The sequence below is a fragment of the Geotrypetes seraphini genome, chromosome 6 (assembly GCF_902459505.1).
Source record: "Geotrypetes seraphini chromosome 6, aGeoSer1.1, whole genome shotgun sequence".
Lineage (NCBI taxonomy): Eukaryota > Metazoa > Chordata > Amphibia > Gymnophiona > Dermophiidae > Geotrypetes > Geotrypetes seraphini.
Genome location: NC_047089.1, coordinates 244165276 through 244183673, shown reverse-complemented (window position 1 = coordinate 244183673; position 18398 = coordinate 244165276). Strand labels below are relative to the sequence as shown.

General features: G+C 45.8%; 1 protein-coding gene across 3 annotated transcripts in view; it reads left to right on the top strand.

Annotated features, from left to right (window-relative positions):
* The window catches only part of TXLNG (taxilin gamma), a 136510-nt gene that overhangs the window by 91738 nt on the left and 26374 nt on the right, over window positions 1-18398 (top strand). For all 3 annotated transcript variants that reach the window (XM_033949412.1, XM_033949411.1, XM_033949413.1), the window contains exons 4-6: window positions 1366-1536; window positions 7900-8094; window positions 12657-12776. In XM_033949412.1, the coding sequence (XP_033805303.1) occupies window positions 1366-1536; window positions 7900-8094; window positions 12657-12776 (486 nt within the window). The remainder of the gene's footprint in view (window positions 1-1365; window positions 1537-7899; window positions 8095-12656; window positions 12777-18398) is intronic.

Sequence of the window (18398 nt, the reverse complement as noted above, 5' to 3'; positions counted from 1 at the left end):
CAAAGTCATCGACTACAAGCTTACAGAATGGAAGAAGTGAAAAACTATAAAATTCTTAGGTTACAAATCGATTAAACAATTTCGTTTTTACTGATTTTCTAAAACTGAAGTAGGATGAGGAATGCATGATAATGTTACCCAGTCAATCATTCCATTTATCTGCCTGGAAGGCGAGAGTTCTGTCCAGGAATTTTTTATAGCGGCCGGCCTTTATTGTAGGATAGGTGAACATATGAATTCTACGTGTGGGCCTAATAGAACTATCCAGATTAAATTGAGAAACCAAATATTGATTTATAACAAAGACAAAAAAAATTAAACAAAACTTGTGCTTCCAGGGGCAGCCAGTGAAGTTTTTGATAATAGGGACTTATGTGTTCCCATTTTTTCAACCCAAAAATCAGTCGAACTACCAAATTTTGAATAACTTGGAGTTTTTGAAGGTTTTTTTTTTTTTTTTTTTTTTTGAAGGTTCCCAAATAAATGATGTTACAGTAATCAAGCATGCTTAAAATGGAAGATTGAACCAATAAGCGGAATGATACTGCGTCAGAATATTTTCTGATGGTTCGTGGGAGAAGTTCGTGCACTGACTTAGCAAATGAAAGTACTAATGCTGTGTCACAGCACACATGCATTCAGCCACTGAGGAAAGGAGCAACCCAGGGGACTTAACTTTTTTGTTAAACAATTATTCAAATTCCATTCTTGTCTGACTCTAAACCAGTGGTCTCAAACTCAAACCCTTTGCAGGGCCACATTTTGGATTTGTAGGTACTTGGAAGCCTCAGAAAAAAATAGTTAATGTCTTATTAAAGAAATAACAATTTTGCATGAGGTAAAACGCTTTATAGTTGATAAATCTTTCCGTTGGGCTAAGTCTTAATAATAATATTGTCATTTATAGCTAAAGAGACATATGATCAAGAAACTGTTTTGTTTTACTTTTGTGATTATGATAAACATACCGAGGGCCTCAAAATAGTACTTGGCGGGCCGCGAGTTTGAGACCACTGCTCTAAACTGTGTTGAATAAAGCTTTCCTGACTGATTGTCAAAAGAACATCCTTACTGGGTCAGACCAATGGTACATCAAGCCCAGTAGCACGTTTGGACCTTCACCAAATTATATATTTATCATGCTAGGGGCTTCACAAATGTTTTTTCAGCACTGTAAGTCCTTCCTTATCTCAGTCAACAGTTAGGGTTCAAACCCTGCGCTGCTCCTTGTCACCCTTGGCAAATGCTTTAGTGTCTGATTGTAAAACCGCTTAGATAACCTTGATTGGCGGTATATAAAATCCTAATAAACTTGAAGATTTCCAGTCGTGTCTCCTCATTTCTTTCTTTTCTCTCTTCCTTCAGCTGGAGGAGAGCAGGAACGTGCAGAAGCAGATGAAAGTGATGCAGAAAAAACAAGCCCAGGTAATGAAAGAGAAGGTGCATCTGCAGAGCGAACACAGCAAGGCCATCCTGGCCCGCAGCAAACTCGAATCACTTTGCCGGGAGCTCCAGCGTCATAACAAGACGCTAAAGGTCAGTACAGTACCTGGGATTTAACTTTTGAAGGACATTTCTGTTCATTTACAGCAGTGGTTCCCAAACCTGTCCTGGGGGACCCCCAGCCAGTCAGGTTTTCAAGATATCCCTAATGAATATGCATGAGAGAGATTTGCATATAATGGAAGTGACAGGTATGCAAATCTCTCTCATGCATATTCATTAGGGATATCTTGAAAACCTGACTGGCTGGGGGTCCCCCAGGACAGGTTTGGGAACCACTGATTTACAGCTTTAAATTATGAACAGTACTCTGGGAGGAGCTTGATAGCAATATAGCACAGCAGAGAATAGCCTCACGACTCGTGTTCACCAATAGACAGTGCTAGTCCTGAGGAGTTTGAGACATGAATGATGCACCTGCTGTAAAAATTTGCTTAAATTTACATATCTTCTATAACCTGAAACCCTGAATTATTATGGCTTTTGAGGATCATCTCGGTCTAGCACAGGCTTGTTCAGGGAACCTGGTTTATTTAAAACTGTCTTGCAGAGCTGAATTGTTTTGAAAACTGGACACACCCGAACCAGGTGCAAAATCCTTAGCAGAATTCAGGTAGTAAAAAGTATTCTATTACAAAGACCCTGTGCAACATCCTTTGTTGTGTATATGATGATTGGGTGAACTAAACATTTAGCATTTCTCATCCACCCACCAGACCAGTCCAGAATCGATGGAACCAGCAGAAGGCAAGCAATTGGTCTCTGTCTCAATCTCTGCCCTATAAAAGGCACCATGCAGTTCAAGCTCATCAGCGTTTCTCTCCCTCTAGAAGATGATGATGGGCTGGCTGTGTAGTTGGCCTGATCGGGTATGGTTTGGTCCTAGGCTAGTTGGCAAGTCAGTGTCCAATTAGAATTTAAGAAAACAAAGCTCAAATTTTGAAAGAGATCCACAAGGGGAGTGAGAAACTGGACCTCTTCTCTCTCGAACAGAGGAGATTGAGAGGGGACATGATCAAAACATTCAAGATAATGAAGGGAATAGACTTAGTAGATAAAGACAGGTTGTTCACCCTCTCCAAGGTAGGGAGAACGAGAGGGCACATTCTAAACTTAAAAGGGGATAGATTCCGTACAAATGTAAGGAAGTTCTTTTTCACCCAGAGAGTGGTAGAAAACTGGAATGCTCTTCCGAAGTCTGTCATAGGGGGAAACACCCTCCAGGGATTCAAGTCAAAGTAGATAAAGACAGGTTTGCTCACCCTCTCCAAGGTAGGGAGAACGAGAGGGCACTCTCTAAAGTTGAAAGGGGATCGATTCCGTACAAACGTAAGGAAGTTCTTCTTTACCCAGAGAGTGGTAAAAAGCTGGAACGCCCTTCCAGAGGCTGTTATAGGGGAAAACACCCTCCAGCGGACTGCTGGGCATGAAGGACCACTGCTCTGACTCAGCAGTGGCAATTCTTATGTTCTTATGAGTCCCTCCCCTCGTAGGAGCCAACTTTTCAAAATGATTAGGGGTGCTAAACCCAATGAAAATGGCTCCATCCCTGGCCATAGTCTAGGAGTTTGCTCAACATTGGGGGGGGTGCTCAAGCACCACAGAGCAGAACGGGGCACTTCATCGCGGCCCTTCCATCGCCGCCAATTGAGAGCTGCCAGTTCAGTGCGGTCCTTTCGTCACAGGACAAGTTCAGCGCAGCACTTTGACATGCTGGATCGAGGTACCTGCAACCGCATGACATGCTGGATCATATTGATTGAGGTGGGGGTGTGGATCGAAGTGGAGTGATGATCGGACACTTTTGGATCCCCACCACCATCACATGCGCAACATGACATGCTGGTTCGAGGTGGAGTGCTGATCGGGGTGAAAACAAAAGTTTAATTGTTCTAAATAGCAAAAGGGTGCATGTTGCGAAGGGCTGCGCTGAACTTGTCCTATGATGAAAGAGCCGCACTGACTACTCCCACAATGAATGAGCCATGCTGGACTGGCGGCTCTTAACCCTTTCAGGACCAAGGGACATATTTGTCCCATAACTTTAAAATACTATAAATTTTGATTGGGATAGTCTACAGTTCTAAATTTGATATGTACGGATTCCATAGGATACTGCCTTTATGTAAACAAACTGGTTCCGAAATTCATTCATTAGCGTCGTTGCCAGATTGACGAGAAGATTCACTTGCCACACTGTCCATAAGCCAGAAGTGTGATTTTTTTAAATAAAAATAATGATATTTCACAAAAAAAATCAATTTTTTGGCATCTGCAAGCCCTTTTTACCATAAAAATGTCGTCAAAACCACAAAAATTGGCCTACGATCCTTATGGTCCTGAAAGGGTTAATTTGCGGCGATGGAAAGGCTGCACTGAACTGGCGGCTCTTAAAGGGCTTAGTCACCCCCCCCAGTGCTGGCTCTGTTGCCTTCCCTGCATTAGGCAGTATTTAATTTTTCCTGAATGCTATCTCTTTAAGAAAAGATAAGCGGTAAGCTTAATAGACTTAGGGCTAGAGTCACTAACCTTAACGATCGTGTCCCGAGCAGTTTGCGACCACTTTGCGACCCCGACCTGAATTCACTAACCTTCCTCCCGATCCGATCCATGCATGCAAGTGAGGGAAAGGCAGCGATTCACAAAACAATTTCAGCAACACCGACCAGGGCTGCCCGATCAAAAAAGAAGCGACTGCTGAGGACCAGTCGCTCACGTCCCTGCCAACTCTCCTGCCCCTCTTAATGAGGCACATCTCCTGCTCTTGCCACCCCGACTCTCCTGCAATTGCCGCCCTTCCCTGCAGTGCGAGCCCGTGGTTTTAACCTGTGGGTTTAAAGTGGGGCTGCAGAACACGCCGCAGTGCAGCCCCGCTTTAAACTCGCGGGCTCGCAAGTAAAAGCAGCTCCAGCTAGATTTGCACGATGAGTCCATAAGAAGGAGCAAACGAGGAAGAATGGAGAGAGACTTTTATTAGGGGAAGCAGGGGAGAGACCCGGGCAACTCACAGCTAACTGCAAATTAAAGCTTGGAAGCCAGGGCCCAAAATTCTCCTAACACCGCCGCTGGGACTGCGAAAACATTAACTCAGCATAAACGAAGAGCTTTACATTTTTTTCTGATTGCTTCCCTCCCTCCCCCTTCCTTCCTTGTTCGGAGAGCATGCGCAGACCATCTACAGGCAAAGAAGATGGTCTGTGCATGCGTCAGGATCGCTCTGCAGCGATCCGTGTGGTCGGTGCGGGGCGTGCCTCCGATCACCCCCATTTGCATAAGGACGCGTTGTGGATCAGTCGGCCTGCCACGGATCGCCCACAGATCAGATAGGATCGGTGAGCTAAGTGAATCCAGCCCTTAAAGCACTCTTTTCCTTTACAACTGAGGCAGTGTTACTGGGAGTAGTAAGTTCCTGCTTTGTCTTTCTTTGGCTTTGCTCTGTGGCTCCCATAGCAGTGCTTTAAAAGTAGGGACCAGGTCATGTCGGGAGCAATGCAGATTCAGCTAACTGGATCGGTTTTCCATTTCTCTCAGATCAGTGAGTGTAGTGGTAGTGTGGCAAAGCATGGCAGCCCTGGCAGAGTGCACCAAGTATTGCTTCTGATGCAGTAGCTGCCGAAAAACAGCTAATCTAATCTAAATTTTAGATTTATGTACCGGATCATCCCTAAAGATCAGAACACTTTAGTTAGTGCAGCTCTTGGCACACCTAAATGATGAGATTGGATGATTGGGCCTCTCGCTCCATTGGGTCAATGACCTGTCAGTGCCTAGTTCAGTTTTTAAACTTTCCAGAACTCCCCCTTGCTTTATGTTTATGTTCTGTAGAACTCCTTGTGGAGGAGAAGCTTCCAGTGGTAGAAGTCGATACTCCTCCTGCAATTTCTCTCTTTTGTAGAGAAGAGTTGGTGGCGGTTATCATTAAGACTCTGGAAATTTTGGAGGGGTTAAGAGAGCCTCCTAAAGCGTTCCAGGTTTGTTAGGCTGTCCGAGTGTTGATATTGATGGAGTGGAGCGCTCCTTGGGCAGGTCTCAGGGTTGGTAGAGCTGTGGCTAAGCTTTAGCCTCTGGCTTTGGAGTAGAAGGAAAAGTTTAAACAAACCTAAGAGAGATGCCTTGGTAAATTTTGATATGAAGAAGATCACTATTCTAGTGAAAGGGGGGTACGGCTCTGAAAGATATTCGGGATTGTAAACTGGAGACACTTTTGAAGTTTCAGGGCTTGGATTTGAGGTAGCTGTCTTTAATGTCTGTGTTTCTAAAGGTCTTCTCCACTGGGTACAGCAGGCTTACAAAGGGATGTCTATGGAAGACCCAGTATCACCTACAGCAGTGTTTCTCAACTTCTTCAAGCCAAGTACCCCCCTAAGTCTAACAAATATCAACAGAGTACCCCAACCACCAATCACTCAAGCTCCATCCCAGACCTCGCCTCCATTACTAATTGTAAAGCAATTTCTTCCATTCATTTTTCATGTACACACAATATGCACAGCAGATATAAATTCTCAAAGCTGACATACTCAAAATCTACTTTTCCATGTCTTACCTTTCTTTCCTATCCTCTCCCATGATCTGGCATCTCTCTCTCCTTCCCTCCCCATTTTCATAGTCTGGCATCTCTCTCTCCTTCCCTCCCCATTTTCATAGTCTGGCATCTCTCTCTCCTTCACTCCCTCCTCCCAGTGGTTTGACATCTCTCTCCTTCCTTTCCTATCTTCCCACAGTCTGGCATCTCTCTCCTCTCCATCATACCTCTCTCTCCATCATATCTTACTCTCCTCCTTCCCTTCCATTCCCTGATCTAGCATCTTTCTCTTCTTTCCTCCCCCTTTCTCTTCAGTGGTCTGACATCTCTCTGTCCCTCCTTCCTTCACCCTTCTCCAGATCTGATATTTCTCCCTTCCTTGAGTCATCTCCCCCCTAGTGTAACATTTCTCCCTCTCTTCCTTCCCGGCCTTCAGTCCCAACTAATATTCCCCATGCATCATTTCTACCTCCCCTCCACCCCATGTCTTTTTCTCCCTCTCTCACCACTCTCATCCTTCCTGCAACAATTTTCCTTCCTTCCCTCCTCCCCAACCCAATCACAATTAACATGCTCTCTGCTCATGCACTATTTCTCCCTCCCTTCCACCCCATGTCCATTTCTCCCCCTCTCACCACTCTCATGCCTCCTGCAACAATTCTCCTTCCTTCCCTCCCTCCCTCCAACCCCACTCACAACTAATATGCTCTCTCCCCATGCACCATTTAACCCTCCTTTTCATTCCCCTTCTCCTTCAAGTCTAGCATCACCTTACCCTTCCCTTACCCTTCTGCCAGGTCCAGCAGCACCTCTTCTCCCTTCCCTTAACCTCCTCCCTTGTCCAGCTGCATCTCTCCCTTCCCCATTATAGAACATAAGAATAGCCTTACTGGGTCAGACCAATGGTCCATCAAGCCCAATAGCCTGTTCTCCCAGTGGCCAATCCAGGTCACTAGTACCTGGCCAAAACCCAAGAAATAGCAATGTTCAGCAGTACCTCTCTCCCTTGCCTTTCCCTCCTCCCCTGTCCAGCAGCACCTCTCCCTCTCCCTTCTCCATGTCCAACAGTACCTCTCCTCCCCCTAGCAGCAGCTCACTGTGTGTTTTTTAACTTCCCCACACAGCTGCCCTAGAGTTAATTTAACCGCTGTTCCATCAGGCAGTCTCGGGGCCTATGCTAGGCTGGCCTGCCTCCGACGATGCAACTTCAGACTACTCTAACCCCAGAATTTCCCCACTATCCTGCTAACTGTTCCCATCTCTCAAAACTACCTCTCAACTGCCCTTGCCCCATAATTGTACCACTACCTGCAAAGTTCCCCACCCTTAAAAACTACCCCACTGCTCCCCCACCATCCTGCAAGCTGCCCCTCCCAAAAAATAGAACCCACACACTGCCCCACCTCCCCCACCGTACTGCAAGCTGTCCTGACCCCTCCCAAAACTAATCCCACAGTTTAGTCTCCATTTGCTAGTTAGTAGACACAACCCATTGGTTCTGGACTAGTCTGGTTGGACTCAAAGTAAGACAATTAGCAGGCAAGAACAAATTTTGCCCTAAAGTCTGGTACTTAGTATCCTTTTCTTTACAAACTGCCTCTGGTACAGTCATTTCTTCTGGCTGATGGCAGACATACGGGTCTGATAAGAGAGTACTGGGACGAAGGGTTGAAATTTGAAATCAGTGTTATGTACTGGTAAACCTAATATTCGGTGCGAATGTTTATGTATGAAAGCTTTTGTTTCCCCTTTAAATCTGGTAATCTTGTTGAGAATAAGCATAATTTCTCTGTGATACGCACAAGTGTCCTCTGCATTTCCAGCAAGAGCTGAGACTTCTGCCATTAATAAAAAGTATTTTGGCCCCGAAGGAGGAAAATCTCCAGCAAGCACGTGATGATGAGGAGAGGCGTAAGGAGGCGAGCACACATTTCCAAATGACGCTGAACGAAATCCAAGCCCAGATGGAGCAGCATGACGTGTACAACGCTAAACTACGGCAAGAAAACATGGAACTGGGGGACAAATTGAAAAAGCTCATTGAGCAGTATGCATTTCGGGAAGAGGTAAATGCCTGCTGGAAAAGAGACCGTAAGGTGGTAGGAATGGGAAAGTACAGAGAGATTTTGTGCATGAGCCTTGGAGATCACCCCATATATACTTCTCCCTCCGTATTCGCTGCGATAAGGGATTAACAGAACCACAAATACAGAAAAACCGCAAATAACTTTTTCATATGTTATTCGCTGTTTTCTATTAAAAACCATCGTGAATAGGGTGAAACTGTGAATAACATGGTGGGAGACCTGGCCTGTTCCTGAAGTAGAGAAGGGGATTGAGGGGTATAGTTAGAGGGGTACTATAAAGGATAAAATGTCTTAAGTAAAGGATCACTACAGGTCACGGACCTGGGGGGGCCTGAGCACGATGGACCTATAGTCTGACTCGGCAGAGGCGATTCTTATGTTCTTAGAGGCGAAACACGTGAAGAAGGTACTGGGAATCAGTGATTTTCTTTGTAAATGCATGGAATCGGTGATTTCTCTATGCAAGCTGATGTAATTTGGGGGGAGGAGCCAGCAATCTAAAAACCAGGAATAATCGAAACCGCGAATACGGAGGGAGAAGTGTACTCTTAAATGTTGACCATCCCCCTCTTTTCCTCTTTCTTTTCTCTCCCATTTGCTTTTAGAGTACTCCGCACACTCACCTTTTCTTGTGCATGTTTGTTTCTTCATTGCATGCTATCCATTCGGGGGTGGGGGGGCTGGGATGGGATGGGTTGGGGGTGGTGGGGGGTTATAAAATTTGAAAACTTTGGTGTTGGGCAATTGGTATACTGCACTAGGTTTCTGTGTTGCACTCGTTTTTGCCTGTTTTGTTTTTATGGGGTTCTGATGTTTGCCCTTTTCTCTTGTAACTGCTGTTTTGTATGATATTCAGTTTTTGCTCAATAAAGAGATTATTTTTAAAAAAGATGTTGACTATCAAGTTCTAGGTGGAGTACAATAAAGCAAAGGAAAACAAAGAAAAACTGCAGACAAGCGTCCAAGATGCAGGCTTCGTAGAAAGTTTATACAGAGACCTTTGGTCAGCGATGACCTCCGATTTAAACAGGCTCATGTTTATTTTTGTTTGCGGTTTAGTTTGATACCTTGTCAACCTGGGGCCCCTGATGAAGACGTGTTAACTGAAACACGGACCGTGTCGGGTCCCTTGGTTTGTTAACCGCAATCAATAATTGATATAATAAACATAGCCTGCATCTTGTCCGCTTGTCTGCAGTTTATCTTTGTCTTCCCTTGTGCTCTTCCTCACTGCAAATTGTGTTGGATTTCCCTTTTGTTTTTCGTACAATAAGGCAAAACCATCTTTAAAAGATCGATACATTGTCCAAAAGTACAGTTACTATAAAATCAATACATATTCAAAGTGCACAAACCGAAAGATAGAAACCATGTTGGAATGCCTTCCTGGGCTGCAACTGTTGTTATCTGTTTTACTATGGTTTGTATATTTTATTTATTTATGGAGCTTAAATTGATTTGTATGTAATTTGTAAACCGCATAGTCAATATGCGGTCTATAAATTTTTAAATAAATAAAATATTTTTGAAACAACCAAGTTTTTACTAGATGTCAGAATCTCATAGAAACATGACGGCAGATAAAAGTCCAAAGTCCCATTTGCAGCATCCACTATCTCCTCCTCTCCCTATTGGCTAAGGCTCTTAACATTTGCATTTCCACTTCCTATAGGCTAGGGATCTTTACACCTGCATTGTGATGTCATAGAACTTTATGGTTATAGAAACATAGACACATGATGGCAGATAAAGGCCAGGTGGCCCATCCAGAGCATCCACTATCTCCTCCTCTCCCTATTGGATAAGGCTCTTATCATTTGCATCTCTTCTTCCTATAGGCTAAGGCTCTTTACACCTGCATTGTGAGGTCATAGAGCTGCCCATCCGCAGTAACCATTATCTCTTCCTCTCTCTAAGAGATCCCACCTGCCTATCCCAGGCCCTCTTGAATTCAGACACAGTGTCTGTTTCCATCACCTCTCCAGGGAGACTGTTCCACGCATCTACCACCCTTTCTGTAAAAAAGTATGTCCTTAGATTACTCTGGAGCCTATCGCCTCTTAACTTCATCCTATGCCCTCTCATTCCAGAGCTTCCTTTCAAATGAAAGAGATTCGACTCGTGTGCATTTCAACGTCTCTATTTAAATGTTATTTAAATGTTTCTGTTATATCTCCCCTCTCCCGCCTTTCTTCCAAAGTAAACATATTAAGATCTTTAAGTCTGTCCCCCTATGTTTTATGGCGAAGACCATTGCCCATTTTAGTAGCCTTCCTCTGAACCGACTCTTATCACGTTTATATCTTTTTGAAGGTGCGGCCTCCAGAATTGTATACAATATTCTAAATGATAGTCCATTGTTAATCTGATAAATAAAAGGCATATGCAGTGCTGTACATTTTAACATTCAGTAGACAGTCCCTGCTCAGAAGAGCTTACAATCTAATTTAGACAGGACATTTCTGGATTGGGAGGTTATAGTGGGTATTAGTGCTGCCCGAGTCAAATCAATTTGAAAACAAAAAAAAAATTGGCCTCCCAATTCGTTGACTGATCCTTGCCCCCTAAAGCAGGAGCGGCAGCACTGCCTCTTGTTGGCCGGCCACTGCCGCTCCTGCTTTAGAGGGTGAGGGTCAGTTGGAAGTGCTGGTGTTCAGCTTCCCCGCTGGTCTCCCACACATCCATTCACCTGATTTCAGCAGCCTGCAGAGAGGTTTGCCAGTGCTAATGATCTTTGCAAGCTGCCAAAGGTTTTTGGAGCTGTCTTCCCTCTGCTGCGATCCTGCCTTTGATGTCAGAGGAGTGGAGGGACCGCGGCAGAGGAAGACAGCTCCGAAGACCTATGGCAGCTTGCAAAGATCGCTAGCACCGGCGATCCTTTCTGCAGGCTGCTGAAATTAGGTAAATGGATGCGCAGGAGGTCAGGGGGAACACGCAGGCCTTCCGGGGGGGGTGCAGTCTTTTAGGGGTGGTGGAACAGGCCTTCAGGGGGGACAGGCAAGCCTTCAGAGGTGGTGGCACAGGCCTTCAGAGGTGGGGCGCAGGCCTTCAGGGGTGGGGTGCAGGCCTTCAGGGGAGGGGGGCCCTGGTGTAGAAGTACATGGAGGGAGGGAGGGAAGGGGGGGTTCAAAGAGACGTGCATATGCCTGACTCTGGGAGGAAGAAATAATGGGTCTAAAAACAGAGGAGAGGGAGAAAGATGGTGGACAATGGGATTTAGGAAGGGAAGGAACAGAAAGGGAGAGAAGATGGACACAAGGGATGGTGTGGAGGGGGGGATAGAGATACTGGATAGGAGGGTAGTTGGGAAAATAAAGGGAGAGATGGTGGACCCTGGGGTGGTGGGGAAGGTGGGAGAGATGCTGGATGAAAGGGTAGTTGAGAAAAGGTGGATCTGTGGATGAAGACAAAAAAAAGGAAAGATGCCAGACCTCCAGGGAAATGGAAGGGGAGGACAGAGATGGAAGATGGATGGTTAGCACAGAGAAAGAAGAAAGGAGGAGACCCTGGCAAGCAAGTTATCAGAAGACAACCAGAGCCTGGGACCAACAAGATTTGACTAATGACCAGACAACGAAAAGTAGAAAAACTAATTTTATTTTCTGTTTTGTGATTACAATATGTCAGATTTGAAACGTGTATCCTGCCAGCTGGTGTTAGACCGCAAACGTGAGCTAGGATTTAACAGAGAGAGGAAAAATCTTTTTTGTTTGTTTATTTTGTTTACACCACAGCGCCAGTGTGGTTAAGAGAAGGCAAAGGGGGTGAAGAGGCTATAAAATAAACCCACCAGGATGTTTGAAAAGAAACACCCAATTGGGCAGGAAAATCGAATCGAAAAATAGATTCAATAGGCTGAATCAAATCTAAATTTTTTTTCCCTGAATCGAGCAGCACTAGTCGGTCTAGGTATCTGAGGGGGAGCTAAGAGTGGAAAGCAGTTTCAAAAAAGTGGGCCTTTAGCTTGGATTTGAGCACTGCCATCTGGAAAACCTGACCTGCTAAGTGTGTCTCAGGGTCTGAGTTGAGAATCCCGGTACTAGACACACACAGGCACCTAGTTGGCATATAGTGGCCGTAGTTCCAGAATGCTTCCTCCATGCCCATATATCTGTGCACATAAAACCACACCACCTGGAGGGCATGCGTGAGTTCCATTTTCAGTGGAACTTAGACATCTCGCACTCTCTTGCCCCCTCCCCCTTTTAACATAAAAAGCAGCTATTCTGTCCCAAAACTGAGCTCTTTTAATGCATCAGGAACAGATAAGTCATCAGATTTCCTCTGACCTCTTTCATGGGCCTTAAGTGAAAAAAGCTGGAGCTCTTGCTTATAGCTTTCTTAAAGGTGCATCCAATCATTCTGTTTTTCTGCTCTACGTACCTGCTTTTTTTTTTTTTTGGGGGGGGGGAGGGAAATGTAAGGGACTCCTCTCAAATACCTTTTGTAACTTTATCCTGCATCGTGCACACACCTGTGATCTGCTGAAATATGCTCCCCTTTTGACGTCTTCTTGACAATAGCTGTCACTCTGTTCTCAGCACATCGACAAGGCGTTCAAACACAAGGAGCTGCAGCAACAGCTGGTCGACGCCAAACTTCAGCAAACTACGCAGCTGATGAAAGAAGCGGAGGAAAAACACCAGCGCGAGAGAGAGTTTGTAAGTGCTAGGCCTGCTTATGTGTAGTATTTGCAAGCAAGTTGCTACTGCGCAACGATTGGTGGACGAGTAAGAGCTCTGAACACGCATAAGTACTGGGGTCGATATTCAAAGTGATTTAATGTAATGTAATGTAATTTATTTCTTATATACCGCTACATCTGTTAGGTTCTAAGCGGTTTACAGAAAATATACATTAAGATTAGAAATAGGAAAGGTACTTGAAAAATTCCCTTACTGTCCCGAAGGCTCACAATCTAACTAAAGTACCTGGAGGGTAATAGAGAAGTGAAAAGTAGAGTTAGAGGAAAAATAAAAATAAAATAAACATTTTAACAAGACAGCATTGATCTAAATACTTTGGAAGGTAGAAGAGAGGAGAGAAAGGAATAGAAGCAGAAGGGGGAAATTTAAATGATAGAAATAGAACAAAACAAAGACAAAAGGCAAAACAATAGATAAGATTAAAGATAAATCATAAGCTGGAAAGAAAAATAAAATAAAACTTTGTCTTCAATCCACGGTTTCAGCGTCAGTGATGAAGTGGAGCAAGTAAGTTTAGGAGGAGCGATTGACGTTTCCAGAAAGGGCTTCTTCAGGGAAGAGACTTGGCCGACAGTCCCAGGATGTCTATGTCTCCTCCCCTGCGATGTTCTCCCATCCATGCATTCCCTCCCAGACACACTGCCCGTGCCCCAGCCGCTCCAAGGAGGCTGCCCCAGATGAGGCCCACGGTGAATGCAGGATTCTCTTCTCTGCGGGAAAACCGCCCGGAGCCGACAGTCGATCTTCTTAGCGGATTTAACCAGCTTGGAATGGCTTCTGACCGCCTTAAACTGCTTGTTTAGGGCTATCCGCTGATATTCCAGTAGCATTCAACTGGTTAGTGCCACTTAATATCGCCACAGACTAATAAATTCAAAGCGGACTATTTTGGGGAGCAGCCTGGGGGCAAAATAGGCTCTTAGGCGGTTAAGGGCTTATATTCAGCACTTAACCACCTACGTTTAGTGGTGAAATCAGACCACATAAAAGTCAGTCCTGTCTTTATGTAGTGTCACTTATGTAATTTATGTGCTGAATATCTTACATGGCCACCACATAAACCCAGATGTTCAAGTTTCAAGTTTATTAGGATTTTTCTATATACCGCCTATCAAGGTTATCTAAGCGGTTTTACAATCAGGTACTCAAGCATTTTCCCTCTCTGTCCCGGTGGGCTCACAATCTATCTAACGTACCTGGGGCTATGGAGGATTAAGTGACTTGCCCAGGGTCACAAGGAGCATCGCGGGATTTGAACCCACAACCTCAGGGGGCTGAGGCTGTAGCTTCAACCACCGCACTACACACTCCTCCATTCAACCACCGCACCACACACTCCTCCATGTTCAATGCCAGTGCTTAGACATGTCTCGGAGTAACAGCAGCAACAGCTAAAAAAAATCTCCACTCGTCACCAGCCGCTGACTGTCCACCCCCTTCGTTTCTTTTATACTGCCTGCGAAGCCTGAAAGCTATTGAAGCACTGCGCATTCAGGTACATTGAGTATATTTGTGTCCCTAGATCAGTGTGCCGCAAACTTTTTGAAGCTGCGGCGAACCAAACGCAGGGCTGCGGCTGGGGGGCATCCAGAAATGTGCAGACGTCGACGCAATGACATCGCGAGCATGTGTGACATCACGGCCACGCATGTGCGGATGCCTTCCAACTGTGGCCCTGAGCCTCCTATTACCACCGCTGGGGGGGGGGAGAGGGAGGGTGCTGGAGGAGGAGAGGCACCGGCTGCCTGCCTACAGGACATGCCCCTCCTCCACGCTGGTGCCGCAGCCCACAGTTTACGATACACTGCCCTGGATAGAGAGCTCACAATTTTAAGTTTTACCTACTCAGGTTTTGCTTCATACGGTAATCCCATTGACTAAAATCTATACCAAATCTTGGTGAGATAGCGCTACAACTGGAATATGGTAAGAAAAAAAAGGAGGAAAATGCACTCGCTAACACGAGGGATGTCTGCTTAAGAAACTAATATTTCAATGTACTCTTTCTGTCTAAAAAGACTGCCAAAAGTAACTTACAACACGCAAGAAGAGAATCTCAGATTCTATTTTAAGATAGAAACATAGAAGATGACGGCAGATAAGGGCCATAGCCCATCAGGTCTGCCCACTCTACTGACCCACTCCCGGTGACAGGTTCCCTTGGCTTAACCCTCTAAGGCAGTGGTCTCAAACTCGCAGCCCGGGGGCCACATGCGGCCCACCTGGTACTATTTTGTGGCCCGCGGTCTTTACTAGTGCTGCCCACTCTTTGCAGTGTCCTCCAGTTCCCCCCTGGTCTCCTGCTCTTACCTTCAAATAATTACCGCAGCCTGCAGAGAGGATTGTCGGTGCTGTAGCAATCCTGGCAGGCTGCCGTCATCCTCAGCAGCATATTCCCTCTGCCGTGATCCTGCCCCTGACGTCAGAGGAGGGGCAGGACCACGGCAGAAGGAATGTGCTGCGGAGGCCGATGGCAGCCTCTCTTCAGGCTGCGATAATTAGTTGAAACTAAGATCAGGAGGCCAGGGGGAAAGCTGGAGGATACTGCAAAGAAGTGGGAAACATGCAGGCCTTCGGGGGGGGGGGGGGGAAGAAGATTTATAAACTATAAAGAGTTTTACCTCATGCAAAATTGTCATTTCTTTAATAAGACATTAACTATTTTTTTTGCGGCCCTCTAACATAGAAACATAGAAATAGACGGCAGATAAGGGCCCACGGCCCATCTAGTCTGCCCACCTTAATGTCCCTCCCCTACCTTTGCCCTGTGAATAGATCCCATGTGCCGATCCCATTTGGCCTTAAAATCAGGCACGCTGCTGGCCTCAATCACCTGTAGTGGAAGACTATTCCAGCGATCAACCACTCTTTCAGTGAAAAAGAATTTCCTGGTGTCACCTCGTAGTTTCCCGCCCCTGATTTTCAACGGATGCCCTCTTGTTGTCGTGGGACCCTTGAAAAAGAAGATATCTTCCTCCGCCTCGATGCGGCCCGTAAGATACTTGAACATCTCGATCATGTCCCCCCTCTCTCTGCGCTCCTCGAGCGAGTATAGCTGTAATTTGTCAAGCCGTTTTTCGTATGGTAGATCCTTGAGTCCCGAGACCATCCGGGTGGCCATTCTTTGCACCGACTCCAGTCTCAGCACATCCTTGCGATAATGCGGCCTCCAGAATTGCACACAGTATTCCAGGTGGGGCCTCACCATGGATCTATACAATGGCATAATGACTTCCGCCTTACGACTGACGAAACCCCTTCGTATGCAGCCCATGATTTGTCTTGCCTTGGATGAAGCCTGCTCCACTTGATTGGCAGACTTCATGTCCTCACTGACGATTACCCCCAAGTCTCGTTCTGCTACCGTTTTTGCTAGGATCTCGCCATTAAGGGTATAAGACTTGCATGGATTCTGGCTGCCCAGGTGCATAACTTTGCATTTTTTGGCATTGAAGTTGAGTTGCCATGTCCTAGACCATCGCTCCAGTAGGAGTAGGTCGTGCATCATGTTGTCGGGCACTGAATCTTCGTCTGTTGTGCATTTGCCCACTACATTACTCAGTTTGGTGTCATCGGCGAATAATGTTATTTTACCTCGAAGCCCTTCTGCCAAGTCTCTTATAAAGATGTTGAATAGGATTGGGCCCAAGACTGAGCCCTGTGGTACTCCACTAATCACCTCCGTCATTTCGGAGGGGGTGCCGTTCACCACCACCCTTTGGAGCCTACCTCCAAGCCAGCTCCCAACCCATTTTGTCAATGTGTTACCTAATCCTATAGAACTCATCTTGCTCAGTAACCTGCGGTGTGGTACGCTATCGAATGCTTTGCTAAAGTCCAGGTACACGATGTCCAGGGACTCCCCTATATCCAGCTTCCCCGTTACCCAGTCAAAGAAGCTGATCAGGTTGGATTGGCAGGATCTCCCCTTAGTAAATCCATGTTGTCGGGGATCCCGTAGATTCTCCTCATCCAGGATCTTATCTAATTGGTGTTTGATTAGAGTTTCCATTAGTTTGCTCACTATCGATGTTAGACTCACTGGTCTGTAGTTTGCTGTCTCCATCTTTGAGCCTTTCTTGTGGAGTGGAATGACGTTAGCCGTCCTCCAGTCCAACGGGACGCTGCCTGTACTAAGGGAGAGGTTGAAGAGCGCGGACAGTGGCTCCGCCAAGACATCATTCAGCTCCCTAAGCACCCTGGGGTGCAGGTTGTCCGGCCCCATTGCTTTGTTAACCTTGAGCTTTGACAGCTCACCGTAGACACTGCTGGGCGTAAACTCAAAGTTACTAAACGGGTCAACTGAGCCAACCCTTGTCTGTAGCTGAGGGCCGAGCCCTGGCGCTTCTCGGGTGAAGACTGAGCAGAAGTATTCATTTAATAGTTGGGCTTTTTCCGAATCCTAAGTATCTACAATCTAAGTACCTACAAATTCAAAATGTGGCCCTGCAAAGGGTTTGAGTTTGAGACCACTGCTCTAAGGGATCCCACATGGGCATCCCATTTGTTCTTAAATTCTTGCACGCTGTTTGCCTCGATCACCTGCACCGGGAGCTCGTTCCAAGGATCAACCACTCTCTCGGTGAAGAAATATGGCGCTATTTTTTTTCCTTGATGCTATGGATGTTCTGTTAGAGGGTTGTGCAACCGCAGTTGAGTTTTCGAGATTTCCAAGACGAATGTGCATGGGATTGATTTGCATGTGCTACTTCCTTTGTATGCAAATAGATCTCGGGCATATTCTTGGTGAACATTTTGAAACCCCAACTGGGCTGTGGCCCTCAAGGACCCTGATTTCCCACCCCTGCTTTAATATATTGTTGAAAAGCTCCCTCTGCATTTTCCCTGCCTAGCTGATGGTTCATGACACCTCTGGTTCTAGCTGCTGTTGTGGTGTGCCGTGGTAGTACCGGTGATCACACAATGAGTTTTCAAGGCAAATGCACGTAAAGTTAGTCTTCGGAGCTATGTTGTCTCATCAGCAGGATAGAAACATTTGCAGCTATTACTGTGCCATGCAGTCTTTATTTTTGTTATAGATATGTTGTGCTATAGATGCACGCCTCCTTTATTCTCTTCAAAGTTTGGAGTTATCCTGTTTTCCCTCTTAGGGGTCCTTTTACTAAGGCGCGCAAGTGGGGGAGGGTCATTAGGGTGGGCAGACTAGATGGGCCGTGGCCCTTATCTGCCGTCTATTTCTATGTTTCTATGTTTCTATGCTAAAGTGTGCTAACGTGTCCATGGGATATAATGGACGCGTTAGCATTTAGCGTGCGCTAAGATGCACTAGTGCGCCTTAGTTAAAGGACCCCTTAGTTTAATGCATATCCAGCCTATCCAACCATCCCGTTGTTTGCAGGATATCTACCGTAAAGTCTGGCCAGGAATGTCCTCATGTTCCATATTAGTGGAGTTCCCTCTGATGCCCATCCTACACCAAATCACCACATATGGGACACAGACAGTGCAAGTCTGTCCAATACCGGCCTTAGTTCTTTAATTTATACCATTTGTTTTCTAATTAGAGATCCTCTGTGTTTATGGTGCATTTTCTGTGCAAATGTTAGCTTATATGGC